Raw genomic sequence first — 22,452 nt, 5'->3', positions numbered from 1 at the left:
AATTTAATTGACTGTTGAATTGGAGAAAATATGATTTCAGGCTTGGTTTGTAGTTGAAAACTATGTAAACTTGAAGAATCATACTGTAATAAGAGTGGATAAAGTAAAGTACAGCTAAACTGTAAAAAGTGAAAGCTGGCTGGGAGGATGCCTAGAGTAAAGCTTCGCACAGTAACACTAAGCCTTTGACAAATATACCAACAGTGTTATCAGCAAAATAGTGTTTAAGAGGGTTTCTGCTGTTTGCTTTGTTTGACAATAATGTTGACAGTACATAATATTTATCAGCTACTGTACACTTTCTGTTATCACAAAATGGTTGTCTTGTCTTTTCAATATACAGTAATTCCGTATGTACAAATACTGTAGTGTATCTGTACACAAATTATTATTTGTTAAATATGTCTTCAATAATCTCACTACTGTATAATTAGTAGCAACAAATTAAATATTATTATTAAACAAACATGATTTAATTCATATTTGTGTTTTGTTCAACAACACACTGGACTGGACTTTGTATTTGATGTTCTCATTCTACTAATCTATAAACAAACAAGCATGCATTTAATTTATATTTAATTAGTTTTAATGAGTTTTCAGATTTATAATTTCTTGTAATACTTAATAATATTTTACTCATATTTTAGTCAGATCTGTTTTACTTTATGATAATTATCAGTTGCCGTATTGCAATATTTGTACATTTTGTGTACAGTAGTACTGTAGCATACAAAGATGATTAATGATATTGCTAATAATAGGATTAATAACTATTTTTTAAACACACTTATTACTAATTATTCATCCACTCACGTATTCGTAGAAGGGTGGATGAAAAAAAAACACACAGCGATAAAAAGAAAACCATCGTAAATGTCATTACTGATGAAACCAGTGATGCATAGCAATATCTGTCAGTGATGACGAAAGATGATTGCGTTTGTATGGACTTGTGTAATTGAGATGAAGAGGTGTAGGCAAATTGTAATAGATCCTTCTAATCTTACCTGTGTATGCTTTGTGGTGATTTATGCAGTGTCCACAGATCCAACAACCCCATACCAGCAGGCAAGCTGCTTGACTCATCAAATGTCACAGGATCACAAAATCTTCTGTAACAAAATAGTTCATAATATTAAGCTCTGTAATACTATGAAACTTTATGTGACAAAAAAATGTGATGTGCCCATATATGGACATGATGATGTCATATCACTATCATATATGTTGGTATTACTACCATATTTGGGTACATCACACATTTTTTTGTCCAACCACTTTGATAGTGTAGACAGAGCTTTAGATAATATTTTTTTTTTAATTTGTATGCTTTCCAAGTTTACAATTTTTCAAAAATAGAGTGGTTAAAAAATTTAGATTTGACTAAATACAGTACCGTACATATTTGTTTATGGTATATTTTATTCTCGAAAAATTCATCTACATTCAAATGATTTTTATTTTTAATTTTTATCAAGGAGAAAAAAATAATAATATATTTTATGATATTACGACTACAGTATGTTCAATCTATCCCTTTTCATCAACAGAACAAATGATTAATATGATGAATATTCTACTGTAATTTCTATACATTTCAATATTTTTTGGTTCTTCTAAGTTTTAAAAATGTTTGCATATATTTTTCATGTTTACTTTCCCTGATTTGCAAACCATTAATATACTGTAACCACTCTTGTCAATCATACTGTAGGAAGGATATCACATGTACTGTAGGTAATTCTCTATAATTCTTTGAAATCCATCAAAAATATAACCAACGATCTGGTTGGTTAATTTATTTGTTGGTGAATTTCACCTTAATCCACCGATCTAAAGTCTGGATTCACGCTGCTTAAATTGCTGCTTAAATTGCGGGATCTTTGTTGATTAAGGAGGTTGTGGAACGTCCCATATATAGGCCACAGGTGTGCTAGGTACAACACCTGTGTGCTTTCCGATTATTGGATACTCAAGAGGGGTTGAAGGAGGTGTTATGAAATGTGCGTTATATGTAGGATGGAGTTATTGGCTAATTCTTAAATATGATGTTATTAATGTACCTTGTCCACCTGGGGCAGTTTCATGCCTTTGTGTTGTTTATTATTAATGTAGAAAAAAACAGATTCTATTTAAATGCATAGTTTCCGTGCCATAGTGAACTGAACTTCACTTTATTGTATCTCTTTTAAATCAAAGACATCTCTATGAGATGTGCAACAAGTTTACATTGAATAAAAATATATTAAAACAAATTAGACATAAAAACAAATTAAAAACATTTTTACAGTACAGTATTATGCTCTGTCATGACAAACCACTTAAAAAGTTGAGATCTTAAAATATAAAACCTTGTGAAAAACAAAATATTAAAGTAAACTGAGAAAGATTAAAAACTAAGAAATGTAGAAAATTTAGTTTTAGAAGGAATTGTATTATATTTATACAGTATATCATTTTGTGTGCCATGCCATGGAACAAACGTATCACAATGTATAAATTAAATTAGCTAATTAATTTGTTTACATCTAATGTGGTAATTATTACAGTAACTTTAAAATTAACATAATTGCATCCACATACAAAAGCCAATGAATTGTCAAGCTTTATAATACTATGTATCTAAAGTATGTTTAAATAGCAATGACTTGAATACTGATTTAAGCTTTCATGGCAGGGTTATTATTTTCATAATTTTTCAAGAAATGACTTGTAAGTTGTAGATTGTAAATAAACTACAGTTGCCGTAGTATTTCAGTAATATTTTCTCTGATTTGTAATATAAAATATTCCATATTTGTCACTGTTATTATACGATTGCAATTTCATCAAAATCCATGTTTTTCAGCTTTCATGGCAGGGTTATTATTTTCATAATTTTTTAAGAAATGACTTGTATTTTGTAAGTTGTAGATTGTAAATAACTACAGTTGCCGTAGTATCTCAGTAATATTGTCTCTGATTTGTAATATAAAATATTCCATATTTTTCGCTGTTATTATACGATTGCAATTTCATCAAAATCCATGTTTTTCAGCTTTCATGGCAGGGTTATTATTTTCATAATTTTTTAAGAAATTACTTGTGTCATGAGATTGTAAATAACTACAGTTGCCGTAGTATCTCAGTAATATTGTCTCTGATTTGTAATATAAAATATTCCATATTTTTTGCTGTTATTATACGATTGCAATTTAATCAAAATGTTTGTATTCGCGGGCTAATGTATAATAACTGTAAGGTGATAAATACTAACACTGAGTCAGCATGATGTATTATAATATCCTCAGTGTTTCTGAATTTATATCCTCTTTGCTACAGCTGCCTTTGAATACATCATCACAGTGGTTGTAGGCTATGTTTAGTAATGTTAGGATTTGCAGCCTTTCCCGTAGATGATTTATTTGACAAGATATTATTGAGAAGGATTATTACCAACTTGATGTGAATGATTATATAGATTTTTTAGTAACTTGAGGGATCAATCTAGAATTAGCAAGTTGAGGACACATACAATTTTTCTATTCATATTTTACTACTAACTAGTGCATTTCAATTGAATAAATGAGGAAGTCAATATTACCTAAATTACTAAACAAACATCTACTATAATTTATTAATGCAAGAAAAAGACTTAAAACATGTGCATATCATTTGCACCTGAATTCAATTATAAACATAATTCATTACACAATGAGACATGAAAACACAATTTTCATCACTTGTTGCAGCTATCAATAATTAAAATAGTAAACATCTTATGACTACAACAAGTCCATACATGGCTGCAGTCACAGGCTTAAATTTGAGTTAGTGTTTACCGACCAACCGACCGACATAGTGAGCTGTAGAGTCGCGTTTGCACACAACTAAAAATGAGAGGTAGAAAGCCTAAAGGCCCATTTACACTAGGACGATAACAATCGACAATAAATAGATAAGCATGCATTTGTTTTACATAAAACAAAACAAATTTGAAAGGTTTTCATTCTAGAACTATAGGATAATCATTTATGCTGTCGTTGATAAAAATAATATTTTTTAAAACCGGATCAAATGAAATCATTATTGTATTGTCATAAAATTATTGCTATTAAAAGTATTACTTATCATGACGTCATTTTGATTGGATGTGTGATTTTCATCAAACTTGTTAGATTTCTTTTGTTTTATATGAAAAATGCATATTTATCTTTTTATTGTCGACCGTCATCGTCCTAGTGTAAATGGGCCTTCAGCATTGATATCGGTCAAGGGATGAAATGCCTTTCCTTTGCTTACCTTTTTTCAGCTTCCTTTCAAATTAAAATTTAAGCTGTTACTACTACTGTAGTACAATACTTTAAATTCTAATTGGACGTTGAAGAGGATCATTAGAGCTCTATGAGAAGATTAACACAGATTAAGTATAAATAAAAATAAATCATTTTAATTAACCTAATAATAATATTAATAATAATATCGTAATTATTGTTTAAATTATTTATTAGAAGTTGAGTTAGCCACAGAGCTTGCATTATTTAGCCAGTATGAATACATTATTAAATAACTATTATTACTAAAAATGAAATAATGAATGAAAAAAGGGAATTTAGTGAATAGGTTTATGATTGATAGTAAAATGTTTTTACCTTATGAGTTATTATGTTTATGATATTATAATTATATTTCATAGAAGTACTAACTACAAACTCATTATTATAGTTTAATTCATTTGAACCGCGGTAATAATCAGGTTGATCCATTAAATATTAAAGGGATCATTATAAAATTGTTTATTAATTCATATTGATGATTAATATGCCTGCTGACGGAACAAAAGCTGACATCACTGTTTATGTAGTTATTGTTCCCTGGATCTAGCTATTGTTCCCTGGATCTGGCTATTGTCTTTATCCCCAGTCAATACCTGCAACTAAGAACAAAGACTCATCAAAAGTGACTCGTTTTAAAAGCTAGCCTGAAGTGCATGATTAGCTGGTTTTTCTGAATGGACGGTAAAATGTGGACTTTAGATAATGGGATCAGTCTAGGGGCCTATGTGTTCAGTCTTCTAACCAGCTGTAATAGAGACCATACCGCAGGAGCGATGTGTGTACGGATCTATTGAGTATACGTATCCATGTTCCAAGATGTATCGTCAAGTGGCCTATGAACGCAAACTTTAGTATTGTTGTTGTGTTTTTAGCATTGAAATTGACCTTGGTAAGTGTATTGTGTTATATTTTTACGGGATTTTTACTCGTATCTCAGTAGACACTTGTTTATCTATTTGCATTATATTGAATCTTTTAAATTTAAAAGATGGACAGTTTGTATGTAAAACTAAAGTAAGATCGGAAATGATAGTAACATCGAAAACGAGGCTAGTATTAGTTAACAAAAGATGTAGAAAAAATAAAATAGTTATTCCACAATATAAAAAAACAAAAGAAACGGTTAATTTTAACCAAAAACCATTGTCTAACAGACAATTTTTATAGGTATACAGTATTTTGCTTAAAATTTTTTTTTTTTTTTCGGTCAAGTTTTTGGTCAAAGTGAATAACTATTATGTGGAATTAAAATGGCATATTTAAATCCAAAACAATTTAAAAATTAACTTTAAAACAGGGACAATATATCTTTAATACTAAGTATGTAGTATAGTGAAAGAAAATTTGAGAATATTGATGGTTTTGGAAAAATTGATTGTATATAAAATTTTTCCAGCTGCAAATTTTTTTTTATTTGATGAAAGAAATCTGAAGCCCATAAAAAGATAATATGAAGATATTAATATCAAGAAATATCTGTATTATGTCCTTGATATGAAATATTATAAACAAAGTGGCAATAGATTCTCAAACAATTGCCAGGAAATACTGTCAGTAATGCCCTTCTTGCCATTTATTTTAGCATAAAAGTTGAAGATATCATATAATAACGATAAGGTGATAGAAACACATTACGTTGTGACCTCTGATATCCATTTAAGAGTGATGTGATTTAAAAATAATTTATGAACGTCTTTTATAGAACTGCCATGTTGTTATGCAAAAGGATAAAATTTGTGCATTGAATTTGAATAATTTTATTTATTTAATATTCATTTAAAACATTTTTTTTTTTTTTTTAGTTTTAGTAAAAAAATGGGATAATTTTTGCTATGAACAAGTATTTGGAGTCCTAAAAAATATTTTTATATAATATTCCCTTTAAAAAAGCTGCATTTTGCAAAATCTACTAAAGGTAAAAAAAATTAAAACAAATATTATCTCACCTCTACTGTAGCAGGGCCGTAGCCACCAGTACAGTTGATAAGGTTTCAGCATGGACCTAATTTATACTGTAGGTCCATGGTTTCAACCTGACCACCTTTTTCACAGAGAGGCCTTTGACAACCCATGTGGCTTGAACAGAGATTGTTTAACCCTTTTCTTGTGAAAACAGCAACACTTTATTTCTTGTGGCTATACCACTGTGTATGGCATGCTATAGGCAATACAGCTAAAAGTCCCTATTTGTATTTTTTCTCATTTCTTTTTAAAAATGTGTACATTAACATATATTCTTGTATTGTACAAGCAAATTTAATGTAATTTCCTCATAAAAATAATGGTAGTTTGTACTTTAATAATAAATAATAATTTTTTAAAAGCAGTTTCAAATTTTTAAATGACAAGCTTTAATGACCCATGTAAACTGTAATGAGGTCATGAATGAAAATTGAGGGTACATTGTGGAAGTTATAAATTCTGAGATGAATTGTCATTGTCAACCCATGACATTTGCATCCAGGTCAGTCCATGACATTTGCAATGCATCCAGGTCAGTCCATGAATTTCAATTAGATGTTTTGTTTGCATGAGTGATTATGATGCAAAAGTGTGCTTTGAAATTACAGTACAGTACAAAATATTAAAGTTGAAATAATTCATTAGAACAGTAGTATGATACTGTACAAATACAATAATGATTTAAGCACCGAAACCAGAAAAGGAGGATCTAAATTTCATTTCTTTTTAAAATTTGGTTTAGCAATATTGCTAAAGCGTGGTTCCCACTAGCGACGCAACACAATAACGTAACGCAACGCAAGTGAATTGACCAATCACAAGCGATGGCTTATTCGCTTGTGATTGCTAACTGTCTATAACTTCGCTTGTCATTGGTTAAAACGCTTCCGTTGCGTTCACGTCCTTGCTTTACGTTCTAGTGGGAACCAAAGCTTAACCAAACTGATTTTTGAGTCGAGAAACATACTGTAGTTTTGTATTGTATTTTTTGCTACACAATTTTCAAAATGTGTAGCAATTAGGTGGTTATATATAGCTTTTTTCTATGCTACACTGGCGAAATTATTCCTCGGATAATGGAGCTTCAACTTACCTGGTAGATTAATTTATAACAGACTCCATGATAAGAGTTAATGAACTTGTATTTTTTTTCACATTGTTATGGAGTACAGTAGGTAGATAACCATCAATAAATACACACAATAGTATATGTATGCTATTTTCATAATCGTGTACAACAGTGGTGTTTTGTAATATCATTTTTGTTTTCAGCCCTTGTCTGTCTGAAAAGTTATTTTTGAGGATATATTCTCATAACTTCTTTTTTGAACAAGTTTGATCCATCCTTGGCCCGTACAACTATGCATTAATTTTATTCTGATCTAGATATTTTCACCTCATTAACCTTATTAAGAAAGGGCACAAAAATTAAAAGCTTTCTTATGTACATTTCCTTTTAGCTGTGGACCTACTCCAGGGCCTTGACCATTAGATAGTACTGTATGGTTGATCAGGTTTCAACCTGACCACTTTTTGACAGAAGACTACATTAATCTTCCTATTACACCAATTAATTATTTACAGTATTTGGTTCCCCAATAAAAACATCATTAAAATGCATCTAAGCAATGCTAATTATGTCAATTATTTTTAGGGGGAGGAAGGGACCATGAACCATACACTGGCATCTCGTATCTCTAAGCCTTAGCACTATAAGTGGCTCAACAGCCCTGTGTCCGTCATACAAACTTACAATCGGTTTTAAGAAGTGTGAGTGGAGGTACTGTACTCCCGTTTCTGTCTAAGCCATTATCCGACAGGGGGGTGATATTTTAATGTAAGGTTCTTTTTGTAATGTATTCCTCTCTTCGAATAGAGAGGCTAATGTTGGTTTATCCAGGTAAGCCGCACTCATAGACCACCACTTTTTTTTCCCTCATAATAGTATCACTACGTTCCTTGGATAAGATGTTTGTGTACTGTATGTGAGCCTACTGTACTGTATGTGAGCCTACTGTACTGTATGTGAGCCTACTGTACTGTATGTGAGCCTACTGTACTGTATGTGAGCCTACTGTACTGTATGTGAGCCTACTGTACTGTATGTGTGTCATACTGTAGACAATTTTAAAACCAAACAATTTTGACAAAAACATCTCAGAAATACTTTAGTATGTTCGGGACCATTTGAATGGAAATGTTGTTTTGGTATAATTTAAAATCAAGCCCCCTGTCAATAGAGGGCAGTGTTAAATATACTACAGAGTTTGGTTTTAGAAAGCAATTAGTAGATACTTAATGAACTAATTAAAATGACATAAAGGAAATAATTGAAGCAATGGAAAATGTGGTTTAATACTTTCTCATCACGTTTTTTAATATCTATTGAATTTCATCCTCTTTATCCTTGAAATTTCATACCGGTATCTAATTAATATTTTTTATATTCGATTTGTTTTTTATTGGTGTTTATATAATAAATAAAAAATACAGTAATGTATTTAATTTGTAAAGTCATGTTAAAAAACAACAATGTCATTCAATTTTCCTTAATTCATTTTCCTTAATCCATTTTACAGAATGTTTGAAAAATTAATAATAATTGTTTCAGACATTTATTGTAAGCACCAATTGCACATATTTATTTAAGTATTTTCCTTAAATTGTGTTCACTTGGATGGGCAAGTGTATTCATAATTAGATTTTGACATAATATCTATCCATGTAATCTATACAAGTTATGCTTACTTCTGGAATAGGTAGAGTAGACACAATGTAAAATGCGTGTAACCAACTCAGTGTCAGTTACTCACCCTAGCTGTTCCATGTGTACAGTACCGCGATAGGAGCGAAGCAAGCTCATCCTCTAGGTAAATAAATGTATTACACTAGGAACTGTATTATAGAACATATCTAAGATACAGTACATACTGTATCCTGACTTTACAATCATTGGTTACTTATGTTGGGATACAGCTAAACAGAACAGAGCGAGAAAGTGATGTCATACTGAGAGCATAACAATACAGCGAAATTGAATACTCTATCATATTTCAAAACCGTAGACACAGTTGAGTTGAGTTTATATTTTGAGTGTTCCGTTTGGTTTTAGGTTTAAAGGATTATTTTGTTGGAAAATAGTCTTTATGTTAAAATTTGTGTATAGTAAACATAGAGTTAGTGCCTCTTCTGAATTTACAGTATGCTTACACTTTCAGTAGAGGAGGATATATCAATTTGATTTCTTTTGCGTGTACCATACAATACAATCAAGAACTGTTCTACCATGCCTTGTTCAGGGGGAAGATTTTATAAAGATAAAAACAACAAAAACAAAAAGTCTTAAGCCCTGTCTACATTATCAAACTAGTTTGACAAAAAAAGTTTGCCCAAATATGGTAGTGATATGCCCAAATATAGTAGTGATATGACATCATCATGTCCATATATGGGCACATCACATTTTGTTGTCATAGAAAGTTTGATAGTGTAGACAGAACTTAACGCAGGTGAACGAAAGTGGATGATAAGAAATCCTGAACAAATTTGAACCCAGAGATCAGTATTAATTATTAGATAAAAACATTAACCATAATACGCACTACGCTACAATTCTGTCAACTAACAGTTATTCAGTAAGGAAATTTATACCACATTCTGAACAAGATTCCAGTAGCTATTTTAATATTGCAAATTAAAATGCATCAATACATCTTAAAATAAACCACATCACTCGGTCAATTATAATTGATTGAATACAGTACATGAATTCTTCCTGTTTAGTAGCTTGGTATTTGTTAGACCCACCAGGATCCAGACCTTTACCATCATGGTTCCATGTAAAGGCTTCGTCACAGGTACAGTGGAGGTCCAAATTCCCACACATGCCTACCATCTGCGGGCCTAGCTATTTGACAGGTCTAAACTCAGTAATGTACATGTAAGGTCACTAACTAATTAATAACATAATAACATACATATTGTCTGAATTTTATGACCAGCAACCAAATACTAAAGACTGTCAGTATATCATGTAATTTATTAGCTCCAGATTAGGGTGATATTAAGTAATTTGGTAGACATAAAATTCAGAACATTTTTAATTTGGGCTCAGCAAGGAGTGGACCAAAGCTTTTATTGCTTAGCTATACATATTTGTGTACATTATTCCGAATTTGAATGAATGGATAGTTTAGTTTGTGAGTATAATTTCTATATATCTGTACTACAAATCATGTATTTAATTTTCTTTATGTTAATTATAAAGGAAATAAATTTGTTCCAAATGTACTGATTTACGAGACTTTTTACCTGACTTACTTCTGATAAATGTTTGATTACTGTATTTGATAATGAAGTTGAAGTGTTATAAATAATGTTTAATTTAAATTGAAGCAAAATTACAGTACAATTGTTACTTTAAAGATAAAAAGTTATTAACAAAAGTTTAAAAAAATCTTGTTTCGTATAAAAACATCTTTTAATTATTAATTGTTCTTTTCTCTCAGTTAAAAGTACTGTAGATTACATGCCTAGAACAGCCGGTGGTAATTTCACAAAAGTACTGTTAAATTTCACAACAGTTTTAATACTTTGACCATATCCATAATTTCCAGCTAGGTATGTCCAGTAGTTTCACCTTTCTGGTTGTAAAGTACACTAGTGTAGTATTTCCCGAGATGCAAGGAATAAATGTTACCTACAAAGCTACATAAAGTAGAGCACCGAGTGTAATCGTCGTTTGTCTATGTAAAGCCTGGTTTCCATAAAATCGCTACACGACAGAGCGTAGCGATTCTATGGAAACGCTAGAATTTATCGGGGATCTAGTACGTGAGCGGTAAATATTCTTTGGTACGCGTATACGATTCATCGCCGACAAAATCGGCAAAGTTGAACATGGTTGAACTTTGCCGATTTGACTGCGATGAATCGGGGAGCCTTCCCGATTGCGTCGGCGACATCTGCGCGTGTAGTGATTTTAATGGAAACGCTGTAGTGATTTTAATGGAAACCAGGCTTTAAGTTAAACACTATCGAACACAAAGTTTTTGAGAACTGTGCATACAGTACTATCATGACTCCATGTAAAATCCTTTAGAGCACAACGTTTTTAAAACTGTGCATTATAGTATGATGTGAACAAAGTACAAATGAGATCAATTTTTTAGTAGGTTTACAGACAAGCTGTTGTTTGGGTTCTCAAATAGAACTCTAAGCCTGCAAGGGTTTATTACACCACATTAAACAAATTAAACTAGATTCTCAAATATGAAAATGGATCTTAGGTAGCTTGCCGTTAAACACTTGAACCATGTAAGTGCTCGAAACCAAACATCCTCCTTGATTAACTGTCGGTTAACACATGGCGTCTGGGCTCGCGTGCTTGGATCAGGTAGATTTTTTCACACCTACGTATAGCTGAAATGCATTAATTTATTACTTAACACGTATCATGACTGTATTTCGAAGTTCATTTTTAAAAAGCCTGTGCGTAGGAAGCATGTCACATCAATTATTTGACAACTATAATTATATACAGTATATATCACTGACCTAATTACATCAGGAACTCAAAATACAATTTAGGATATTGGTAACAAAAATGAATTAACAGAGGCAAGTGTATCGGTTATATTAATTATAAGAAATTGAAACAGCAAACCTGACTGAAAAAAAGCCAAGTAAAGTGACGCCGACGGCCACACATCACGCCGACGGCCGCACATCACGCCGACGGCCGCACATCACGCCGACGGCCACACATCACATCATCAGTTGATATTTGATTACAGTTTTTAAAGCTCTGTCTACACTCTGTCAAACTAGTTTGACAAAATATTGGAGTGATATGCTCAAATATGGTAATGATATGCACAAATATGGTAAAGGTATGAAGTGTCTCTGTCTTCTGTTTATTGAAGAGATTTTGCGGTCGTGGGTATTAATACGCTACCACTCCAGCAATATAGACACAACAGCTTTATGTGCTGTAGATGTGAACAATTTAACTTTAATAGATAAACGAATATCAATAAAGTCTAAACATGAATCAACAAAAGCAAAACAATACACCTTGCAGTGCGCAAGGTGGCGCCTTGCGAAACAACAATTACCCGCGACAACGTGTGTGATGGCATATGACATCATCATGTTCATATAATATGGACATTTTGCCAAATAAGGTTTGATAGTGTAGACAAGGCTTAATATATTGAACTCTTTTGTACACATGTACTAACCGTTTTTAGTTTACTGTACACGCTTCACATTTAACGAGTGTGCACACATGTAAAACATGAAAATTGTTGTCATCAATAGTAGAAGAATATTTGAACATTTTCTTACTTTGAGAATGTTAAAAATAATTAGCATTCATCAGGTTAAACAGAATTGAAAACGTTGAATATTTTAGTGTGAACAAGAAATAAGTCGCATCTTTTTTCAACACCTTTGATGGGTTTTTCAAGCAAAACGTTTTTATACTTTTTATCTATTGGCGATTATGTTGTGTGTGATGTTTCATAGACTTCAATTTAAAAAAAATTGTTTCTCTACCGCATTTAAAAATGTAATTTCTCTGCAGTAATAACCGAACTAAGCAATTAAAATATTTTGAAAAATGATTGTAAAATTTATGAAGTAAACATCATGTGAAATTCTTAAGACCCAGTTTACGGTACAAAAATAAAAGTGATCAAAGCGAGAAATTTAAGAATTAAATAATCTTATGTATTAAAGACAACCTACTGTTCATTTAAAAATTATTTAATTTTCTTGCAATATGATAATACATAAATTTGGTGTTTTTTTTTTTCGAAGAACAACTAGCAAAACTAACCTACTGTTTAAAAAAAAAATAATAATTACCAGTTCATGAATATCAAAAACCAGTTGAACATTTTTAATAATGATGTTATGACATGAAAATTATATAATCTACCACATTTATTCGTTCATAATAATTATTACAAATACATATTAACATATTACTCACTTTTTTTCCATTATTTTCTTGAATTTAGGATCTCAAAGTTTAAAGCTCAGGTACAGGCATGAATTTTAAATATAATATCTGATTAATTGTACATAAATCAAATATTTGCAACAGAAATCAAGACGAAAAAACATGAATTTCCCTTAATATGGTCAAATAGAAAATTTGGCAAAATTCTGCCATAAAAACCAGGAACACTTTTTCAGTAGTTAGGTAGTTTAACCTAATTTAATAACATGTCTGGTGACTCCCTAGAAGGTGAAAAAAGATGGTGGATATACGGTGGATAATTTTTGCTATAGCATATGAAAATAAAAATCTGAAGTTGAATAAAAATACCAGAAATGTAAAATTCAAGTTATATTACCTATATTTAGTCATCTGATAACATTTTTTACCACAGAGTTTATTTTTCATAGCTTTTTAAAATGCCTCTCTATTTACAAAATGTGTGTACAAAAGAATAGAGATTTTACTGTGTAATTTTAACTATTCTAAATGTATTTTCAACAAGCTTGTGTAATAACACAAATAAAATCCCAAAAATTATGAAACATAGGGGAAACTATAGATCAATAATTATTGGAATGTATGATCAATAGAAATGTTTTGCCCGCACCTGGCCTTTAATAGTAAATAAAAAATCACAATGCATATAATAATGTTTACATACATTGTTGAATTTACAACATAAAAATAACAATTAATAAATATTTAAAAATACAAGTTGACATTACAACATGTAAAAATGACATTAAAATATAATAAAGTATGATAAAATGTTATTTAACAATATAAAACAAGTGCTGTGAATCTTGCGTTTATACAAGTACAGAACAGTAGGCGTACATTATCATAATAAAAATTATCTGTATTCATTTTTTTTTATAATTTGTTTGTTTTATTAATAATGAATGTATTCATATGTTATTTATTATATTAGGTTGCTTCCTTTCAAATTATTTTAAGAATTAACGAATAATGATAATAGTTTTACAGGTTTTACATTTTCTTCCATTTTCACAATACACAATAAATGTCAGTCAGTGAAAAGGTAACGTTTTGTAGGTTATTTCTCCAGGTAATATAATCCAGTTTTGAGTAATTGATAAAGGAATGTAAAGATTTATAATTTGTCAGTTGAAAGACAACCAGTTCTTTGTGACCTGCTTAAAGAAATAAAAATGCTAGCCATATATTTTTCGAGATTTCAATTTCAGTTTCGTTTCATGTAAATCCAACAGGGTTGGGTATTAAATTATCCATAGTTTTAAGTTTAAAGGTCTCTGCTTGTTCTATGTGATTAACTGATTGTGTAAATGGTTAAATTTAGAATCTGATTATTGTGTGTTCAGACCATTATGTAGCATACTTATGGACAATGCCAGCAGATAATTAGTAGTATACACACAATGTAGGAGGAAATTGGAGTATGTATGTGGAATATCCGTGGTTTTAAGTTTAAAGGTTTCTATGTAATTAACTGTTGTTGAAATGGTTAAATCTAGAATCTAATGCCATTATGAAGCATACTTTATGGAAAATGCCAGCAGATAATTAGTACTGTAAAAATTCCAGCAGATAATTAGTAGTAGTATACAGACAAGGTATAGGAGGAAGGCAGGAATATAGATGTAAAATATATGGAAGGGAATAGAATTGTATGAAGTAGCCATTTCTTTGTTTATGTCTACACTGGATTGAGAAAAGCTAGAAAAGGTCTCTGCTTTTCTATTTGATTATTAAACTGTTGTTATAAATGGTTAAATTTAGAATCTGATTATGTGTTCAGACTATCATTCATGTACAGAAGCATACAGTACGTATGGAAAAATACCAGTAGATTTAATAGTATACTGACATGGTAGGAGGAAGGTGGTATAGATCATAGTGTATTGCAGTATGTACAGCATGTGGAATAGAATTGTTGTATAAGTTAAACCAATGGCTTGTTTATGAACTTGAATTGTCTATTAAGCTGGATTGACAAAATGCTTATTTCAACAGAGAGACCACAATGCTTATTTTAACAAAAGATTAAATATTGCGAATTAATAAGTCCTGTGGTATTATCTTCACATTTGATAGATCATTAATAATGTATTTTGAATTTACTGTTGGCATTAATGTTTTAACTTGCTCATATAACTTAACAAAATACAGGTTGTATCAAGAAGAAAAAAAAAAGATAATAATACTAACATGTGTTTCCTTTCTTTCTTCAGTTGGTTCTACAGAGATCGCAAGCTAACAACACTACTCAGGATACATACTACAACGATTTCGTGGATCCAATCTTCACCCCACCGTCTGTGCCTCCTCCGCCGTATTCCCCGCCTGAGTACACTGCCATCGCTAATGACCCGGTTGTGATGGAACGCAATGAATTCATAGAAGGTTTGACAATAAACTCAGCCCCAGTCGGAACTAATGTGATGCCGCCACCGTATTCAACACTAGACTGGCCACGTGGACGACAACGAGAAACTCATGATTTGCCTTCCAATGCAAGTGAAGAGGTATACTTTTATTTTAATTTTTACTTGATTGATGGGTTTTAAATTTAAGATCTAAATGGTATAATTACTTAGAGGATAAGATTAACATTGATTTCTCCCACATTTATCTGTAAAGCTCTGTCTTCTGTCTACACTATCAAACTAGTTTAACGACAAAAAAAGTGTGATGTGCCCAAATATGGTAGTGATATGCCCAAATATGGTAGTGATATGCCCAAATATGGTAGTGATATGCCCAAATATGGTAGTGATATGACATCATCATGTCCATATATGGACACATGACATTTTTTTGTCACATAAAAGTTTGATAGTGTAGACAGAGCTTTAGGGATAAGATTGATACTCATTACAGTATTTGTACTGTCAAATTAATAACCCCACATTATTCCATAAGGGGTAGGTTGATATCCCTATATTAATCTTTTATCCAGCTAGTCTCAATTGTTTAGTGAACTGAGGAAGTTCACAAAAGCTGTATGGTGTTATAAATACACAGTGTCTGCGGTTTTAATTTGTTTACAGAAAACATTGTTTCTTTTGGAAAGACAAACATTTGAAATAATAGGCTTTGTTTCTGTTAAAAGCTAGATATTTATTTTCTTTTATGTGAGCCTTCCATTGGTTAATTAGATTGATGATAAGGAGACCCATATGAATAGTAAGTAAATACCATACTTTGGCTAGGTTTATGTATGAACTTCAACATTTGTGGCTACCCTACACTCTGGTGGTAAGAGACTTTTCTGATTGGGTCAACATAGGCCTTTAAAAGTCGGCTATTAAAACTACACATTCCACTAGAAACACACCAATCAAAAACTGAGGTTGCCAAAAGCAGACAGGTAGGGTTTCGGTAGAATAAAACTATAGGTTTTTTAGTTTCAACTATTTTAGTTTGGTATTTTAATAAGGTAGGTTGGTATTTTTATTATACCTTTTTCTGTTGTTTTTAGCTCAAAACTTCCTTAAAGTTGTATTCCATTAGTGTGAGTCATTTTTGGTATTGTATAGTAGACATGACACACAATAGTATGGTAGACTTACTTTAATAAATTGAACAGAATCATAATTTTGTCTATAGTAATTAATAAGTCTAATGTAAAATTTGAAAAAAATAGCAGGATAGGAGTATGATCACTTTAGGGGCGGATTGCTATAACACAGTCTTAATTAACTGATGATCTTAACTTCCCGATTAAAGCTGGCTTTATCAGATAGACGGTCTTACTAACGCCACCCCTTTTAGTCCATTGCTATAAAACAGTCTTAGCTAAGACCGCGTACAGTAACAAATTGAGGGCGTACTTTACGAGGTAATGTTTGTCACGCTTGCTCAATTCATAATCATAACAGTACGTACATTTCTATGCGACAAAATCTATTTGTTTTAATTGTTTGATTTATTGGCACAAATTCAATGCGTTTAAAATAATTTTACAGTTTAATAAAAAAAGAATTGTGAAAAATTGTAGTTTCCTAAAAATAAATTCCATCTTTTAAAAATTTTTTTGCCCTCAGTTGCATTTCTGTCCACCCACTTGGGTGTGTAATATCATTATTTTGTTTTTACTTGATCTTGAAAATGGTTCAATGATGGTACCAATTCGTTGATCTCTGTTTTTCTCATTACATTTTGTATTGAATTTATACACAAACTTCTTTTAATTCGTATTTTATAAAAGTCACTGACTTCAATGAAAAGTCCTATTCAATAAATCAATATAATTGAAGAGTTAACATTAAACATTTTACAAGTAATTCTGGTGTCTTTAACGACAGGTTGGATGATAAGAATATTCATAAGGAGGAGAATGTCAAGTCTATGTTATTAACATTAATATATGCAGCCAAGATTTTTGTTAGAGTTTAAAATCAAATTCTATTTGGATCTAGGATAGTGAGAAGTCTATATACACAGTAGATTTATACATTATGGATATAAAATAGTTGCTATAAAATACTACTGTTATTGAATATTGTCCAGTGCGAGACTATCGAGCAAAGTACTTACTAATAAAATTACTGTGAATACTTTTAGTAGAGGGATTCTATTAATACTAAACAGTGTATGTAAGTACATTTTACTGTAAATATTTTTTTAATGATTTATACATTAATTTCTTTCACTAAGAGGTATGTATATTGTCCTCCATTTTTTTTTTTTTTTTCAAATTTGTTGTTGGATGCCATTTTAATGTCACGTACAGTAATAGTTATTCACTTTGATCAGATTCTGGGTGGAAAAGAAATATTTACCTGACAAAAATGTAATTTAATTATAGCAAAAACTATACTACAATGGTTTCTGGTTAAAATTAACCATTTTTAATGTCTTTTTATAAATGAAATAATGTTGTTATTTTTTGTTTACAGAATTGAATAACTTTATTAAAACTTCAAAATGGCCTATACAAAGTCTGATTTTATTAATCTTTATTTTTCATGTTTTGGGGGACAATACATCTTTTAGTTTAATGTTCATTTTTTTTTTTATTTCAAATATATTTTGGTAGATAGGCTAATTAAACAGTTTAAAGAGTGGTTATACAAAAGTGTAATTGGTCAATCTGTTACTCAAAATTTAGAGTGGTCTACTTGGATCGAACAGAGCTTTAGAAATGATGTAAAAATAAATGTTCTTGATGTAATCCAATATGTTTATGGAGGGTAAGAGATGTTTCACCAGAGTACAAAAGGTGAAACCTTGAATCACTTCAACATGTTTCTTACTGGAGGTTTTAAAAACAATGACATAACTGTTTAACAAGCCGCTTGTGTTTTGGTATGTTTTCAACATGATCCTCTAGGCCCTAGGAACAATACTTAAACTGTGTCCATCTCTCTGGAATTGTTCAATTATGACTGTCAGATGGGATTATTCCCTAATGAAACCGTAAAATAAAGCACAAATACCTTGTAATTTATCACATCTTGGCCTAGCAATTTTCTCAAAGGCCTCCCCGCTAATTGTTCAGCAGGCATTCATGTGTTTGTTATGAAATTAAGCTTAACCTTTCTTAATATGTAGCACGATGACAGAAACAGTTGATCAGTTTACGAGTCCCAATCCAGCGGGAATTGACTCATCAACTTTCTTCCAGTTTTATTTCCGAATGTCGTTTGTTTACCCTCAATATCTGTTGATATCTAGTATATATTTTTTTTCTTCATAATCATCATTAATTGGAGAAAACCTTGTAAAACTGAACACATTTGTGTTTGTTTGTCTTCTAAATTTTTCCGTTTATTTTATATTGACACTGTTGATTCGTCTATTTGTTTTTTAAATATTTTTATATAGTTTATTTTATATCATTGTTGTTACTTTGGGAGTACGGAACCTGAACTCTTGTTATAGTGATTAGGTTCACTTTTAGGTTCCTGCCTACTCCCTTAGTTTCTGTGTTTTGTTTGTTTGTAACTGGTTTTTGGCAATAAATAATAATAATAATAATAATAATAATAAATCATACAGGTTAAAGTACCTTCATAGAATTATAGAGAATGTATAGTAGCATTTTTAAAAGCACAAGAAAAGGAAAAAGCCCATGTTGTCCAGTTGGCAGTTTTTATTTCTAAATTCACTCAAAAAGAAATGTCATTAATTTTATTTGTTGGAAAATATAGGACGCTTTTTTATAATAATAAAAAGCAGGTTTATTCCTATTTTTCCTTTAAACAAACTATTAAAAAAACTGTTGACAATATATTGCTGAAAGGATGGTCTACTAGTGCATATTACCCAGAATGCATTAGCAACCTATAGACACAGTAATAGGATATTGCTAGAAGCTAAGATCATTTGGTAAATGCTAATGTTTTGATGATTGCCAAACCTAGTGATATTATAGTGATATGGGTTTATCAACTTTCTGTATGTATACACTATAATTAGGATCTGATAAACACTGTTTTATACTATATTTTACCTTTCTATAGGATTTCTACTGTATACACTTAAAGAATTTATTTTGAGTTTATCTTATTTTTATTTATGATGAACAAATTTCCTCTATATTATTTCATTTCATTTTTTCAATGGATATTACTATCTTGTTGAAGCATTGAAAATAATTACAACAAATATTATTGCTTATTACTACTGACAACCTTAAATTTGTTTTTGTAATTCTATAAAAATTTTTATTTTCAGCCAATAATTCAAGAAAGTATTGACATAATGGGAAGCACAGACACAAGCTCCAGTCACTCGCCATCACCAGCGGAAGAAGCCTATTTGGCATATTGCCAAGAAGACAGTGAAGAAAATGCACCACTTCCACCGCAACGATGGGACAGCCACCACATCATGGGATCGTTCTCATCATCACTAAATGAACAGTTTAGCAATATGTCAATGAGTAGTCTTGACGATCGGTTACGACGTATAGAACAGAGATACACTTCTTTAGACCGGTCGTCTCCGGATGACTTTCGGTCACGAAGAAGGCGACGGAGAGAGGACCGCAGACGCGTTAGAAGCGGGGTTCGCATCAACAGTAGTTCTAGCGCTTCTCCTGAACTTGGTGAGACTCATGAATATATCAATGATCTTGACGATGACTTATTAAATGATGATTTACAAATTACCACGCTGGAAAATAACGTAAGAACACCTCAGCTCGTTGAAGGTAGAGACAATCTTTTGGACGATTCTATAGTAGATCGTGGATTTTTCAGTGCAATTGTTATGTCTTCAAACGATCATTCCCAATCACCTATTACTTCGCAAGGAACGCCACCAGTTCTAAAACGATCTAGCGCAACTCAAACATCACTCGAATCATTTGTTATAGAAAATTTAAGTGGGAGTCCACCACGAAGGAGAAGCCAAGAAGTTTCTCCACCAAATATACGTGGTTATTTTGATGATAGGACAAAAATGAGACAATCATCAAGAAATCGTGGATCTAATTTGACATCTTCTGATATAGATCCAGGTTTGGGTTCAAGCCCACCAAGTGGAGTTGAATCGTCGCCATCATTTCCACATAGAAAGTCTACCAACTTGTCTATTGGTCAACCAGAGCTTTTGAACTATGCCAAACCAGCAATATCTGGTGCAGGAGTCATTACTGCCAAAGAACACCTTCAGGTAGCTACTGCATCTTCAAAAAGAGCTTCTGTTGAATCTGCCGGTAAAGGAAACTCTCCAAAGAAAATTGGCAATTCTGTACCGCATACAAATCGTAAACTTAGCACTAACAGTCAACGTACAAAGCGTTTACACAGGTTACGACCGCGTGCAGTTTGTTCTACCTCTAGCGATGATGATTATATGGAATCTGATCGTGTGTATCCTAGATATTTAGTAGCTAAATTAGCAAATGGCGTAATTAAAAGCGAGGTGCATTCACAAGAAGCAGATAATAACTCACATGAACAAAATAATGAACAAAATGTACAATCTCCAGTTCGAATTAAGCTACGTCAGCGAAAGTCTTCAGATAAGTTGCAGTATTTAAGAAAACGTAGTGTTAAAAGTATAGGAATTCAAGAAATGAACGTAGAAAGCAATGTTGAGAATCCTGTACGTTTACGTCCTAATGACCGCAAAGCTATGCGTAGAAGGCGTCGTTCAGAATCTCTGGATTATAAAGGTATGCGCCATCAAATTAAGAAAGTTCCTCTTCAAGCGAGGAGTCGTAGATTCTCGCAACCAAACTATACGGCAAATGATTATAATCCATGGATACTTAGATCTGATGTTGGACAGAGTGTTTCTAATCTGAACACAAATCATAACAATACACACGGAAGGAATATAAAAGAAAGCGGTTTAGTTCAACAAGTTGAAATTAACGTTGAGACGAACAAAACAAGCGATCGTTTAACCGTTTTGAAACCTTGCGATGCAGATCATCCAAAATCGCTGGTTGACGTGAATAAAGATGCGAAAAAGCTACTAAGTAGATTTCTGTATCAATCTGGATGCGAAATCTCTCCCGCAGTTAAAACCGCACTTCAAGATATACAGTGCATGCTGAGACGCGATGACCGCTATATGGCGGAAGTGCTCCATAGCGCAAAGGTCATGGATAAAATAATCGGGGATAATAGCGTGTCTGGGTCAGGGAAACGTGTGCCAAATGAATTTAGCAACAAGTCACCAAGTAGGCATAAACCTGCAGAAAAAGATTTGTGTCTGCGTACGGATAATAATGATACAATTGTAGAATCACAATCGCCAGACAAATTAACAAGTCAATGCAGTATACAATCGCCCTTGATTTCAAAGGAACCAAACCATCACGACATTGCAAGAAGCTTAAACGTTGCGCGTGAGACTATTTTATAAGGACACAGTTAATCATAGATAACTAACTACTTTACAGTAATGTTCTTGTTTTGGTTGAAACATTGTATGTTGTGATGCATCTATAAAAAGACCAATTTCTTCTTTCTTCCATTTTGAACTGTTTTGGAAAATGTTAGGATTATTATCTGAGCAATTGAAGTACAGTAAGACATCTCCTTTGGAACACAAGTTCAAGTTAAAATTTATTGTCAAATACACAGTAAATGAAATTTGCCTTCCAAGGTTCAAATTACAATAAAAATAACAACAGTTAAAAACATACAATACTATACAATGGATAAGATAATATATAAGAAAATATGCTATGTATATACACATATTAAGGGGACACTT

At 31.6% G+C, this 22,452-nt stretch overlaps 1 protein-coding gene across 1 annotated transcript in view; it reads left to right on the top strand.

Moving 5' to 3' along the window:
* Positions 1-22,185, top strand: part of LOC140040886 (uncharacterized) — a 40,684-nt gene extending 18,499 nt beyond the window's left edge. Inside the window, exons 4-5 of the mRNA XM_072087146.1 lie at positions 15,504-15,797; positions 19,954-22,185. Coding sequence (XP_071943247.1) covers positions 15,504-15,797; positions 19,954-22,098 — 2,439 coding nt within the window. The 3' untranslated portion in view covers positions 22,099-22,185. The remainder of the gene's footprint in view (positions 1-15,503; positions 15,798-19,953) is intronic.
* The last annotated feature ends 267 nt before the right edge of the window (positions 22,186-22,452 follow it).

This window comes from Antedon mediterranea, chromosome 2 (assembly GCF_964355755.1).
Source record: "Antedon mediterranea chromosome 2, ecAntMedi1.1, whole genome shotgun sequence".
NCBI lineage: Eukaryota > Metazoa > Echinodermata > Crinoidea > Comatulida > Antedonidae > Antedon > Antedon mediterranea.
This window is presented reverse-complemented; position numbering and strand designations above follow the sequence as displayed.